This window comes from Protomyctophum parallelum, assembly GCF_964188405.1.
Source record: "Protomyctophum parallelum genome assembly, chromosome: 17".
Classification (NCBI taxonomy): domain Eukaryota; kingdom Metazoa; phylum Chordata; class Actinopteri; order Myctophiformes; family Myctophidae; genus Protomyctophum; species Protomyctophum parallelum.
The window spans coordinates 32,705,229-32,719,705 of NC_139719.1; the positions used below are offsets into that span (position 1 = coordinate 32,705,229).

General features: G+C 47.1%; 1 protein-coding gene across 2 annotated transcripts in view; it reads left to right on the plus strand.

Annotated features, from left to right (window-relative positions):
- The window catches only part of ankfn1b (ankyrin repeat and fibronectin type III domain containing 1b), a 237,809-nt gene that overhangs the window by 210,273 nt on the left and 13,059 nt on the right, over nucleotides 1-14,477 (plus strand). For both annotated transcript variants that reach the window (XM_083787093.1, XM_083787092.1), the window contains exons 13-17: nucleotides 2,497-2,604; nucleotides 9,050-9,149; nucleotides 9,788-9,920; nucleotides 10,620-10,739; nucleotides 12,453-12,668. In XM_083787093.1, the coding sequence (XP_083643219.1) occupies nucleotides 2,497-2,604; nucleotides 9,050-9,149; nucleotides 9,788-9,920; nucleotides 10,620-10,739; nucleotides 12,453-12,668 (677 nt within the window). The remainder of the gene's footprint in view (nucleotides 1-2,496; nucleotides 2,605-9,049; nucleotides 9,150-9,787; nucleotides 9,921-10,619; nucleotides 10,740-12,452; nucleotides 12,669-14,477) is intronic.

A 14,477-nucleotide genomic window follows, 5' to 3' on the forward strand; every position in this document is an offset into this window, starting at 1 on the left:
CTGTGGTCAGAAACTAAAAACCAGGTTTACTAACATAAACATCAAATCGAATAACACCCTCATCACTGACAAGCTTGATGTAGCAAACCACTTGAACATCTTCTTTACAAACATTGCAACAATGCTGGTTAACAAACTGCCCTCCCACTCTGGGCGTTTTGGTGTAGAGCACATCAAAGCCTTCTACAAAAACCTGTTTGTAAAGATGATTTTAAAATGGCAATGGTAACAACTGAGGAGGTACTTAAAAAACTGAGTGCCCTCCAACCCCACAAGGCCACTGGCCATGACAATATTCCCTCCAAATTTCTCAGAGACTCAGCCATTTCCATATAGCTCCCGTCATCACCCACATAGTAAACCTCTCCATCAAACAGGGACAGGTCCCCCAAGATTTTAAACTGGCCAAAGTAACCCCCCTGTACAAAAAAGGGAGTAAATTAGAACCCGGCAACTACCGCCCTATTTCTATTCTAAGCTCCATCTCGAAAGTGAACAGGTTGAAAAGTATCTTGCCACTAATAAATTGCTGTACGAGTTCCAATCTGGTTTCAGAACATCCCACTCCACTGACACATGCCTCCTCTATTTGAGCGACCACATCAAACACGAGGTGGACGCTGGAAAATACTGCGGCATGGTCATGCTGGACCTCCAAAAGGCTTTTGACACCGTGAACCACTCCATACTGGTTAACAAGCTTAAAGCTATTGGTTTTGATAGCACATCCGTGAGCTGGATGCAATCCTACCTGGAGGGGAGAGAACAGATGGTGGAGGTGAACGGAACACTGTCCCCTCCCCTCCCAGTGAGCTGTGGCGTCCCACAAGGAAGCATACTAGGGCCTTTACTGTTCCTAATATATGTTAACGACATGACATCAGCTTGTGACTGCAACTTGTTCCTGTTCGCAGATGACTCAGCACTGCTGGTCTCGGACAGGAACAAACTGCAGGTTGAAAAGACCCTCAGCTCTGAACTCGGTAGAATCTGCACCTGGCTCGCTGATAACAAACTATCCTTACACCTGGGAAAAACTGAATCCATTCTCTTCGGATCAAATAGTAATCTCAGCAAGGCAGATGGCTTCTTGGTTAGAGTGGGTGACAATATTATCACACGAAAAGATCAAATTACCTACCTAGGTTCCATCCTGGAGGCCAATCTTTCCGGTGATAAAATGGCCACCAACATAATCAAAAAAGTCAATCAAAGAACAAGATTCCTTTACAGGATCTCCTCACTGGTCAGCAAAAACACCTTGAAGACCTTAACAGGAGCCCTTGTACAAGGTTTCTTTGACTATGCATCCACCTCTTGGTACCACAGCACCTCAAAGGCCCTTAAAACAAGACTCCAGACCTCCCAAAACAAACTGGTCAGGCTCCTACTTGGCCTCACCCCCCGAACCCACCTCACCCCTGCCCACTTTGACAGGCTGGGATGGCTTAGGGTCGAGTACAGCATCTTGCAATGGGTCTGGTCCACAAGATTCGATACACCACCAAGATACCCATGTACCTGTCTAAATACTTTCTTAATGTAAACGAAGTCCACACCCACAACACCAGAGGGAGTGCAACAAACCATGTACAACCCAGATTTGGCACAAACAAGGGACTAAATTATTTTCGCTCCTATGCCACCAAAATGTGGAACGCCCTACCAACAGTCATTAAGACATGTGAATCCCTTGACTCCTTCAAAACCGCTCTCAAATGGCACCTACGGATGGCTGCAATTCGAAACTGGCCTCTGTAAAATCTGAATCCCCCCCCCTTTTCCCCTCACTGTATATGTATCTTTTCCCTTTTTGCTTCCTATATGATGAATTCCTGTTCTGTACTTTAGCTACATAGAAATGTATATTTGTATGTCTCTAAATGTTTTGATGAATTGAACAATGTGGACCCTGTTGTAAACAAGTGTAATGCTTAATTGGGTCGTCCACTCACAGTTAACAGTCTTTGTATTGAGTTTGTGCTTGAAATGTACTGTAAATTCTGCAAACTGTTAATAAATATTTCAATCAATCAATCAAAACACTGGGGTGGGTGCTGTCCTCCTATGGTACACACTACCTGGACCTGTTTCAGCTTCAGGCTATCTCACACTGCCTCACACACATGCACACGCACACACACACACAGACACACACAGACACAGACACACACACACACACACACACACACACACACACACACACACACAGACACACACACACACACACACACACACACACACACACACACACACACACACACACACACACACACACACACACACACACACAGACACACACACACACACACACACACACACTCCCCAAACACACCCGCAGGAGGTGTAAGATCTGTGTTGTCATCAAATGTGCGGAATGTGTGGCTTCTTAGATTGAATGATGAACAGGATTGAATCATCATACATTATCCTATGAATTGCATTCTGAATCTACTGTGGTTTAACAACATTGTATTTCTTATCTGGTGTCTGCAGGTTGGAGGGAGGTGGATGGCCGCACACCACGTCAGAGGGGCCAGACAGAAGTCCTTGACCAGCTGCTTGGACAAATCAAAGAGGCTCACCGCCACTGTGTTTGCCATGGTACCAACTCTCATTTAACACAGCAGGTCCACCCCATAGCTCCGTTCCCCTCTTGATCTAAAGTAGAGATGTCCCGATACTGTATCGGTATCGGAAATGTATCGCTATCTGTACATTTGTCATATGGGGTCATATCGGTATCGGTGAGTATGCCAGTCTAACCACCGATCCGACACAGGGGTTGACACTATGGCAGGTAAATCAAATGTTTCGATTTGCCCAAACGGCAAGTGAACATATGAGTGAGGAGTCATTGTTACGAAACGGTTCAAGTCTAGGGGTTTTACTGCCCGTAACATATATGAAAGAACAACACGGCTCATAAAAGAGTATTTGGTTTAATACTCAAATCAGAATAAGTGGCTTAGTGCATGACAAAATGGTGTACAGAATTATGGAATGACTTACATGACTGATGAACAAACGACACAACCTAACACACAGACAAATGGAACTACAACTAAACCTGACATGAAACACATAAGCAGTCGGCTGGAGGGAAGGCCACACGCTGGAGTGCTCCCACACAGTGTTCCCACCCCGAAGTCCAGACAGAGAGTGAGCTTTATAGTCCAGGAAGCAAGGCCTGAGCTGCCACAGGACCAATCCGAGGGCTGATCAGGCTCCAAGCCAGGCCCTCCTCAGGACGGCAACACATTAGGGACAACAATGCTCAGCACCTGCAGGGGACAGAAGCAACAACCAGTACCAGGCAAGATAATAGGCGCTCCTCCTATAACCTAGTCCTGCTAAACAAGCCTACTAATAAATATATATAGATATGATAGCATCAGCTCTATATATATTTATCATAATTAATCAAACATAATCAAAACAGCCAACAGCTGTCACAGTCATAAACACAACACAAGATATATAGCTAGCTAGCTATAAACACAACATTGGTATCGGTATTCAGTATCGGTATCGGCTAAAACAGAAATTGTGGTATCGGGATTGGATCTGGAACATCTCTAGTCTAAATTGTATGGCGCATACAATTCCAATATGTGTCTACATTTTGTCACTGTTGGGTGGAAACCTTGTATGTTCTAACCACTACTTTTTAGGGAAAAGGAATCGTTGTAGTAGTAGTAGTAGGTCATAAAATCCACCGGCACACCTAAATATGGAGATATGGAGATACAAGTTTTGCAGCTTAGCTTGCGAAAGGAACCAATGATGGAACCTGAACCATGAGTTCACACTTTGTGTTATCTTCTACCAGAAAATTACATTGTCTATCGTTCCCTTTTTGTGGTGTTTAATGATGACTTGGAAGACCATAAAATGCATAGTGCATTTGTTCTACTGTATTTTATACTGTAACGTGAGCACAGTGTGTGTTTTGAGGGTTGTACTGAAAACGGGCACTTGCAAAACGCAGAATGTGGACTTAAACCATATTTATTGAGCTGATTGAGTGCTTCAGGTGCAGGTGTAACACGTCTCTGCGAATACAGCGTTTTCGACTTGACTTGACAGACACTTTACAAACCAAGGCGCGACAAGTTGTACTTGGGGAGTGGGAGGAGGGGTGCGCTGCACCCTAAAAACAGCATGCCACCCTGAAAAGAATCCCCCCCTGTGTCTCGACAGCGCCGTGCCCCCCGATACCCGCCGTCCCCGCCCCTCCCCCGGTGTTTCTTTCCATGACTCAGCTGCTCCTCCGGCTGAATACTTCTCACTCTGACAAAATGCAGATGGACTTTGCTCACACTCGAGCTGTTTATATCCCCAAACACTACTGGTTGTAAGCCGGGGGCCCCCGTAAAGTGTCAAAACCTGTTCGCGTTGACGCTTTTACATGGCCGGCGGAGAGGGGCGGCTTCACAATGGTGAGCCAGTGATTCTGCTGCGTGTGTGTGTGTGTGTGTGTGTCTGTGTGTGTGTCTCTCTCTCTCTCCCTCTCACTCTCTCTCTCTCTCTCTCTGTCTCTCTATCTCACTGTCTCTCTCTTGTCTTGTGTGTGCTCACACACACAACAAACGCATGGTGTTCTCTTACTTTTGTGCAGTGTGCCCCATAGCCAGTATTAGGGCCTCTTGGTGAAAGTGAGAGTGTGCGTGTGTGCGTGCGTGTGTTGGGGGGTGGGTTACACGAGACGCAATATAATAGTCAGCATTGAGTGGCTCCTGGCGTTCCAGCCGGCGACTGGCTGAGCCCAGGAGTTCAGGCACGGTAGTGGAGGTGGAGAGGAGGTGGGGGTGGTGGAGGTGGAGTGTCCTGGGGTCATGTTTGTTGTTCCTGTTAGAGACCAGGCCTGGGCTGGAGTCGGGAGAGACCATAAATTAACACTGACTGACTGACTGACTACTGCTGCCCCGCCCCCGAGGCTGTCGCACTCACATGCAGAATGATATATACGCAGACAGGACACACACACACACACACACACACACACGTATGCATGAAAACTGTATGTACTTAATGCATGCACACATGCCCGCACACACCCTAGTCCATGACCCCCACCTCTTTCTCACTTTCACTCTTGCTCATGCTCTCTCACTCACACACAGACAGACACACACACATGTACCCCCCCCCCCCTCCTCACCCCCTCTTCTCCAAACACTATTAATTAAACTGTGAAAGGGGCCTTGACTAACACAGGCAGCCCAGCGGACGGCCGTACCTGTCTGTCTTACTCAGTGTCAACCAGTGGGAGTGAGGCCAGCAGAGAGCCGGGGCTAAACCCAACAGCCTGCCCAACCGACCTACCGACTGGCCAACTGACCTATACCGACTGCCCAACAGACCTACCGACTGCCCAACTGACCTATACCGACTGCCCAACAGACCTACCGACTGCCCAACTGACCTATACCGACTGGCCAACCGACCTACCGACTGCCCAACCGACCTACCGACTGCCCAACAGACCTACCGACTGGCCAACTGACCTATACCGACTGCCCAACTGACCTACCGACTGCCCAACTGACCTATACCGACTGCCCAACTGACCTACCGACTGCCCAACTGACCTATACCGACTGGCCAACCGACCTACCGACTGCCCAACCGACCTACCGACTGCCCAACTGACCTATACCGACTGCCCAACCGACCTATACCGACTGCCCAACCGACCTACCGACTGGCCAACTGACCTATACCGACTGCCCAACCGACCTACCGACTGGCCAACTAAACTATACCGACTGCCCAACAGACCTACCGACTGGCCAACTGACCTATACCGACTGCCCAACTGACCTACCGACTGCCCAACAGACCTACCGACTGGCCAACTGACCTATACCGACTGCCCAACTGACCTATCGACTGCCCAACCGACTGCCCAACCGACCTACCGACTGCCCAACCGACCTACCGACTGCCCAACTGACTGGCCAACCGTCCTACCGACTGCCCAACCGACCTACCGACTGCCCAAGCGACTGCCCAACCAACCTACCGACTGCCCAACTGACCTACCGACTGCCCAACCGACCTACCGACTGCCCAACCGACTGCCCAACCAACCTACCGACTGCCCAACCGACCTACCGACTGCCCAACCGATCTACCGACTGCCCAACCGACCTACCGACTGCCCAACCGACCTACCGACTGCCCAACCAACCTATCGACTGCCCAACCTACTTACCGACTGCCCAACCGACCTACCGACTGCCCAACCGACCTACCGACTGCCCAACCAACCTATCGACTGCCCAACCTACTTACCGACTGCCCAACCGACCTACCGACTGCCCAACCGACCTACCGACTGCCCAACCGACCTACCGACTGCCCAACAGACCTATACCGACTGCCCAACTGACCTACCGACTGGCCAACTGACCTATACCGACTGCCCAACAGACCTACCGACTGCCCAACTGACCTATACCGACTGCCCAACTGACCTACCGACTGCCCAACAGACCTACCAGCTGCCCAACTGACCTATACCGACTGCCCAACTGACCTATCGACTGCCCAACCAACTGCCCAACCGACCTACCGACTGCCCAACCGACCTACCGACTGGCCAACCGCCAACCGTCCTACCGACTGCCCAACCGACCTACCGACTGCCCAACCGACCTATCGACTGCCCAACCTACTTACCGACTGCCCAACCAACCTACCGACTGCCCAACTGACCTACCGACTGCCCAACCGACCTATCGACTGCCCAACCTACTTACCGACTGCCCAACCGACTTACCGACTGCCCAAACGACCTACCGACTGCCCAACCGACCTACCGACTGCCCAACCGATCTATCGACTGCCCAACCTACTTACCGACTGCCCAACCGACTTACGGCCTGCCCAACCGACCTACTGACTGCCCAACCGACCTACCGACTGCCCAACCGACCTATCGACTGACCAACCTACTTACCGACTGCCCAACCGACCTACCGACTGCCCAACCGACCTACCGACTGCCCAACCGACCTACCGACTGCCCAACCGACCTACCGACTGCCCAACCGACTGGCCAACCGAGCAACCGTCCGTCTGCTGTTTTTGCTTGTTGAGCTCAGCGGTTCTCAACCACTGTGAGTCGGGCCCCGGCTGACTTTTAAGACTATTTTAACCTCAAAGAAATTAAAATTAATAAAGGGAACTAAGAAATAAGACCATTACTGCATCAACAAAAGTTCAAATTGGCCAAATTGTCAAATCATATAAGAAAGAGGCAAAAATTGTTGAAATAGCCGATCTACAAGCTCACAATGCGTGGCATTGTGAGCTTGTAGATGTCCTATTTTCACAATATTTCTCTGTGGAACTGAGTCAAACCAAAATGTAATGCCTCAACTCCTACAAGGGTGAGGGGTCCTCCGTTCAAATGTCATTATTTCTGGTTTATCTCCATTTATACTTAGCCGACTCACAAGCACACAACATGTCACATTTGTGAACTTGTAGGTCTGCGATTTTCGCGCGTGCGCCACGCGTGCACATCATGCGTCACATAAAATTAGGCATTTCTCTCTGCTCGTTCTTTTCGGGCTCTGAATGGACGGATTTATTGAGTGTAAGTGGCCTGGGGCATAGAGGGAGATCACCTGGTGGGGGAGAGGTTGACCATGAGGGTTTGTGAGAATGTGAGTGAGTGCGTGCGTATGCGTATGCGTATGTGTATGCGTATGCGTGTGCGTGTGTGTTTGCATGTGCGTGCATGTGCGTGTGCGTGTGTGTGCGTGTGTGTGCGCTCGTGTGTGATTGTGTGCGTATGTGCATGTGTGCGTGTGCGTTGGGGGGTAAGGGTTAGGGTTAGTCATGCTTTCTAATGAGTTCAGACCTACGCTATCTTACATACAGGGATATGCAAGCTCACACCCATACGTACATACAGACAGACTGACATGGGCACACACAGATATACACATGGGCACACACACACACACACCCCCATCCCCCCTTTCCTCCAACCCCTTCCAAGCCCACTAAAAATAAACATGTCCCCACAGAGTTAACTGACCTCCCTGTCAGTGAGAGAGGCAAAGGGTTAACACACAAATATGCATGCACGCACGCATGCACGCACGCACACGCACGCAAGCACACGTACACACACACGTTACGACAGCTTCTTGGCTCCACTAGTATGGCGTTGGCTCTGACATGCCATGCACCAACGACTGTAGCAGGTAAACACACAGGCACACACACACACGCACACACACACGTACACACACACACACGCGCAGTTAGTGCCCCTGTGGGACTTGAAAGCTTTGGTCTCCCTCAGGACCCATAGTCTGCAGTTGTCAGCCAGCGTGACTGTCAACTGTTGCCACGCCACTGGAGCACATGAAATGTCCAAAAACATTCCACCCCGGCCATGTTGTTGGCCGTGTCAGGTTTGTTGTCATTAAGGTAAACCGCCTGTCATTGAAGGAGATGTTTCTACACTTTGTCAGAGCGGAGGTGTTTATTGGTCTACCCACGCAATGGGAGGCGGATGAGAAGTCTCCATATAACTGTGGGCAGACAAAAAAGAAAAGTATAAAGTTGAGAGACCTTTTTCTTTTTTTGTAATTCCCTCCCTTTTGGAATGAGTGTCCTGGAATCCGCTGTTCAAAACGAACACGCAGAGAATTGTCATTTGAATTTCAACTGACATCCCTATTTTGGATATGTCATTACCATTATTATATCAAAGCATACTTAATTACATGCACATCGAAAATGGGTGCTAGACCAAAAGATTGCCTGCACTCCCAACTTTATATGATTAATAGTCACTTCATTTGAAAATATCACCATAAAACAAACATTTGGATCTGCTTCGGGTCAGTTTAAAATGAGTTGTGAGCTTGTAGTTATTTGGGGCAAACGTTTTGCAACTGCAAATTACGCCCAGAAGCTATAGCGTTCACGTAGTTATAGACAGTTGGATAATTAGTATTATCCATGAATGATAATTCATTTGTTGAATGACTTCTTCTGTTTCTCTCTTCTGTCCACCCAGAACATTGCAAAGTCCCTCCAAATGTCAGGAAGCACTCCGTGTCCAAAAGTCTGAGACATCTCTTCCAGACGACCACCAAATTTGTCAAGAGTTTGAAAAAGTAAATGCTTATTTTTTCTTTCTTTTTTACCTGCTTGTGTGTATGAAGAATGATTTGGCAGAAAACAGATTTACTCAAACGTCTCACATTGCAATATACTTCATGTTCATTTGATGTAATTACTTTGTGATATATTTAATGTGCATCTTGAGTGTTTCATTACAATCTATATTTGTAACATGGTTTGCACAAAACATATGTCAGAAATATCACTTGTCTGTCTGTCAAAAGTAACTCAATGGTATTATTGATTAGCACAAGCTCACAACTGTGAACTAGGGATTTCACTTCTAGTGATTTTTACTAGTTGACTATAGTTGCCTAGTTTACTTGTTTAACTACCTATTGTGTAAAAAAAGAAAACGCTTTATTTATTTATTGTTCTTATCAACTAGTCAACTAGTACCAACAAGGTCAACTAGTGGATTTACTAGTCGACTAGTTGAATAGTCGACTAGTTGCTTAAAGCCCTACTGTGAGCTTGTGCTAATGCTAGTGCTTGGAGAAGAGATTTGATGTAGACGGAAGAAAGCGGTCAAAGTACATGTGCTTATGTGTTCATGTGTGTGTTATCACCCTGCAGGGGACTGTACGTGAAGCCCAGGGTTTATGTGTTCATGTGTGTTATCACCCTGCAGGGGACTGTACGTGACGTCCATTCTCTACAGAGACGACAACGTGCTGGTGACTCCAGAAGACCAGATTCCCATCGTAGAGGTGGAGGACTCCTACTCCAGCTCCCTCATGCAGGACTTCCTTTGGTTCACTAAGGTAGACAGACGACGGGGGAGAACAGTGTAGGCTTTCACCACATCAACTCTAGCCTCGGTACACAGGCTTTTATTTCCGTTCGCATTCGGCTAAAAAATTAAAGCCTGGGGAAACGCATTGGAAAATCTGGCATAGGAAGCCCACTTCAATCAATCAATCAATCTATCAATCAATCTTTATTTCAGACCCAGGGAGATCCATATCACAATATCACAATGTATTTCGCTAACCAAAACAGTGCAGAGGCGCATCACTTCGTCAGTATTCTCTGCTGTTTTCTACTGGCGAGGGGAGAGGAGGAGAGGGAGGGGGCGGGCGCTCAGATCTGTGAACCAATAGGATCCACCGCTTTTTCCGTGCCGGCAATCCGCCCCTCCAGACCAGAAATCACACAAGCTGGGCTAGGCTAAATGAACCCTAGAGTCGCTGTTCTGGGCACGGCATTATTGGCCGTGTTAAGCCACAAATTAATGAAAAACATTTGATTAAAAAATGAATAATAAGCGTTCCCGGGTTTAAAGGTAACAGCGTATACGACGGTGTTCCAGCCATTTCACAAAATAATATTTTGTGACTGAATTTTGTGTGTGTGTGTGTGTGTGTGTGTGTGTGTGTGTGTGTGTGTGTGTGTGTGTGTGTGTGTGTGTGTGTGTGTGTGTGTGTGTGTGTGTGTGTGTGTGCGCGTGCATGCGTGCCCAGGTGTCCTACCTCTGGGAGGACATCCCCTGGCTGCAGCAGTGTCTCAGTCCATCCCAGTCTTCTTGTTCCTGTACTCTGCAGACACGCCTGAAGCTGTTGCAGGCCATCTCTCACCTCCAGGTAGACTCCATCACACAGCTCTCCCACCTCCAGGTAGACTCCATCACACAGCTCTCCCACCTCCAGGTAGACTCCATCACACAGCTCTGTCACCTACAGGTAGACTCCATCACACAGCTCTGTCACCTCCAGGTAGACTCCATCACACAGCTCTGTCACCTCCAGGTAGACTCCATCACACAGCTCTGTCACCTCCAGGTAGACTCCATCACACAGCTCTGTCACCTCCAGGTAGACTCCATCACACAGCTCTGTCACCTACAGGTAGACTCCATCACACAGCTCTGTCACCTCCAGGTAGACTCCATCACACAGCTCTGTCACCTCCAGGTAGACTCCATCACACAGCTCTGTCACCTCCAGGTAGACTCCATCACACAGCTCTCTCACCTCCAGGTAGACTCCATCACACAGCTCTGTCACCTCCAGGTAGACTCCATCACACAGCTCTGTCACCTCCAGGTAGACTCCATCACACAGCTCTGTCACTACAATTAGGTTGTGTGTTTCCTACTCCTTAAAGGTTTCACATGTGACATTAATTTTCTTTTTTTTTTTTTTTATGTTTTAGGTGTTATGACCTCAATTACACCCTAAAAACCAGAACTGTGGTCTGGGGTTTTCTCTGGGGTTTGGAAGCCTTTTGAGCTGCAATTAAAACAGGCAAAACAGTGAAAACAGTGACATCTGCTGGAAAATCCCGTTGACATATAGGGGATTTGCAGGCTGTGACATCACAAACAGCAGGAAAATCAGAGCACTTGTTTGAGCTAGAAAACCCCAGACCACAGAAAATCTACTGAATGTTAAATGTTCAGGTTTATTTGGGGTGCAATTGAGCAAACCTAAAAAACAAATAAGAAAAATTACAAAAACTTTTTTTTAATGTCACAATCCCTTTAATGTGTTGCAAATTCATCCATCCATTCATCTTCATCCGCTCATCCGAAGTCGGGTTGCAGAGAGTTCCAGACTTCTCTTTCCTGGGCCACGTTAGATTACTTATACATACTGGGGGATCCCAAGGTCAAGGTCAAGTTTATTTGTCCCAAACAGAAAGAAGAAAAAAAATACGGCAGGTTACAACACTTTGTTTTGTTGTTTTTCTTCTTTGTAATTATTTGTTTGGTCTAAAATATTGTCTTTGTTGTCATGATTTGTCACAACTCGAGTTGGCTTTGTACGACGCTTAAAAGGTATATATTTTTTTTTTTTAAGATATTTTTTTTGCGGCTTACGCCTTTTATTGATTTTTGAAGGGACAGATAGTAGGCTGACAGGAAACGGGAGAGAGATGGGGGGATGACATGCGGTAAAGGCCGTGTCGGGTTCGGGAGTCGAACCCGCGGCACACCGCGACTGGATCACCAGTCCGGTGCCCAGACCGTTACGCTACGGCCTGGGCGCTTAAAAGGTCTTTAAATAAATACTTTTTGAAATGTCTATGGGGAAATATCATTGGGAATTATTTCCTGGGCCTGGCGTCGTCATGAAAGGGAGCAGGACTGCGACGCTCTATTGCATTTTACTGGCACTGGCTCTGTATGGAGCCATTTGGTGGCTGGCATATATTCGGTTAAAGCAACTACTAGAAGCATTCTTTATTCTTTATTAGGATCTCCATTAGCTTTCACAAAGTGGTTGCTATACCTCCTTGGGTCCACACAAACTTAATACGATAAAAACAAACAATAGTTTGCCATCTTCCCCCAGGGCACGCTGGGAACTCAGGACCTGGGCCAGGTATATTTTGAGCCAATCAAAGACAAGCACGGCAACGCCCTGTTGGTCCTGCTGAAGGACATGAGTACCTGTCCCAACCTGGACGGGGTGCGATGGACCCAGCTCTGTAAACTCCAGCTCCAACGCAAGTCCATCTCCTCCCCCGAAGAGCCCACTGCCCTGGACATGCTGCTGATCACACTTCACGTGAGTCATCATTTGACTTTATACTTAACCACTCAACCCTTTTCATATCAAGGACCATTCTTTATTTGGCATTTGAGCCACAGACCACCATTATGAGATTTAGCCTTGTAAGACCCATAACTATAGAATATTTTGTTATCGTTGGTTAAGATTTTCTCCACAATTCTGTGCTAGGAAAGATAACAAAGTGAACAACGTTCATCAAAATATTTTACATTCTCTAATTGTGTACACTTCTTGTAAATTAGTACAGATGTTTAACAATCATTTAACTCTTGATTGCGTAAAATGAAACCAAATGGACCTGCAAGGGTCCATTTGGTTTCACTTTACACTCTCAACAGTTAAAGATCTCTAGGGTCCATTTGTGTACGTCATTGACCGGCGTCTCCCATGTGTCTATACTTGGCTCCCTCTTTTTTCCCTGTCTACACCATACAGTATATCTTATATCTATCTTATAATAGCCGATCTACAAGCACAACGTAATTGCACAGCATTGTGAGCTTGTCGATCTTCTATTTATGCAGAATGTTTGCCTATTATGCCATGCCCAGAATAGGGACCCCAGGGTTCATGTGGTTCAGGTTGTTGCACGGAATGAAACACAGTATAACTAGAAAAAGTGCCCTTCCGGGCACAGGTCTCCACCAGGTTATCCACAGATCCGTGCAGTTAGAGGTAAAAACACTTTTCGGCCAGTTATAGCGCCACCTTGAGGCTGAGTTGAAATTGTTCATGTGGCATTTCGTCCTCGGCCTAGTGGGAATGTGGGTGCACAATTTCAGGGAAATCACGCGATGTGTTCATGATTTGCAGCATTTTGTTTGAAACTGAGCACTCCTGTGAACTTTGGAAGCCAATCTTAACCAATCAGGATGGAGTCTGATAAATCTGAAAGACCCGTTTGGTTGAATGGCTCTAGAGAGACTGTGTACCAATTTGCGTGATGTTTGGACAAAATCTGTAGGTGTACTGTGCAAAAACTTGTTTTGCACAAAGCGGCCTCCTGGTGGCGCTATAACAGGCCGTTCTGGAAAGTTTGGGGCAGAGGTTCATGGTTGGCATCCAGGGAGTGTGTGTGCAAAATATGGCATCGACCGGGTTAACGGTGGCCGAGATTAGCTGTTCACGGACACACGGACACACGGACGGACGGACGGACGGACACGCGGACGGACGGAGTGCAAAACATACTCTCCCCACATGCCTTCGGCCTGGTGGAGACAATGAAGCAACAAAGAATGATGACAAATCAGATTAGTGATGTTTTTGAAAACAATAACAACAAAACGATAAATAAGGAATTTAGCGAATGGCCGGTTGTCTGATGACTGCAATTCAGCATCGGAAAATGAGCTATTTTCTGCCATTGTTTTGGAAGCAGCCGGCCCAGCTGCCATCACTGTGTGGAATGGTGTGAAAGGTTTTGTCGGCGGTGGTTGCGTTAGATTATTTTCCAGGCTCATACTTCACATTTCTTGTTTCCCAAATATGTTATAACATGAAACAGCTTATAGGGACAATGCCTTCCAAAAAACTACAAAAACAACCCCAAAAAAACATTTCATTTATTGGATGAGATGTAATGTGTTTTTAAAACTCCCATTTTGCAACAATCCTATTAACGAGAGCCTCCGGAGCCAATACAGAACGACTGTAAATTTAAATGTGCTTCCAATTATGTCTCGCGCTGGCTCTACATTGTGCAGAGTCTCTATTTAGACACACGTTAATCAGCCCAGCTTTCTTCTTCCAAATGTCACTCTCTCTATATATATATATATGTGACTAAATTTGACTGAGAGA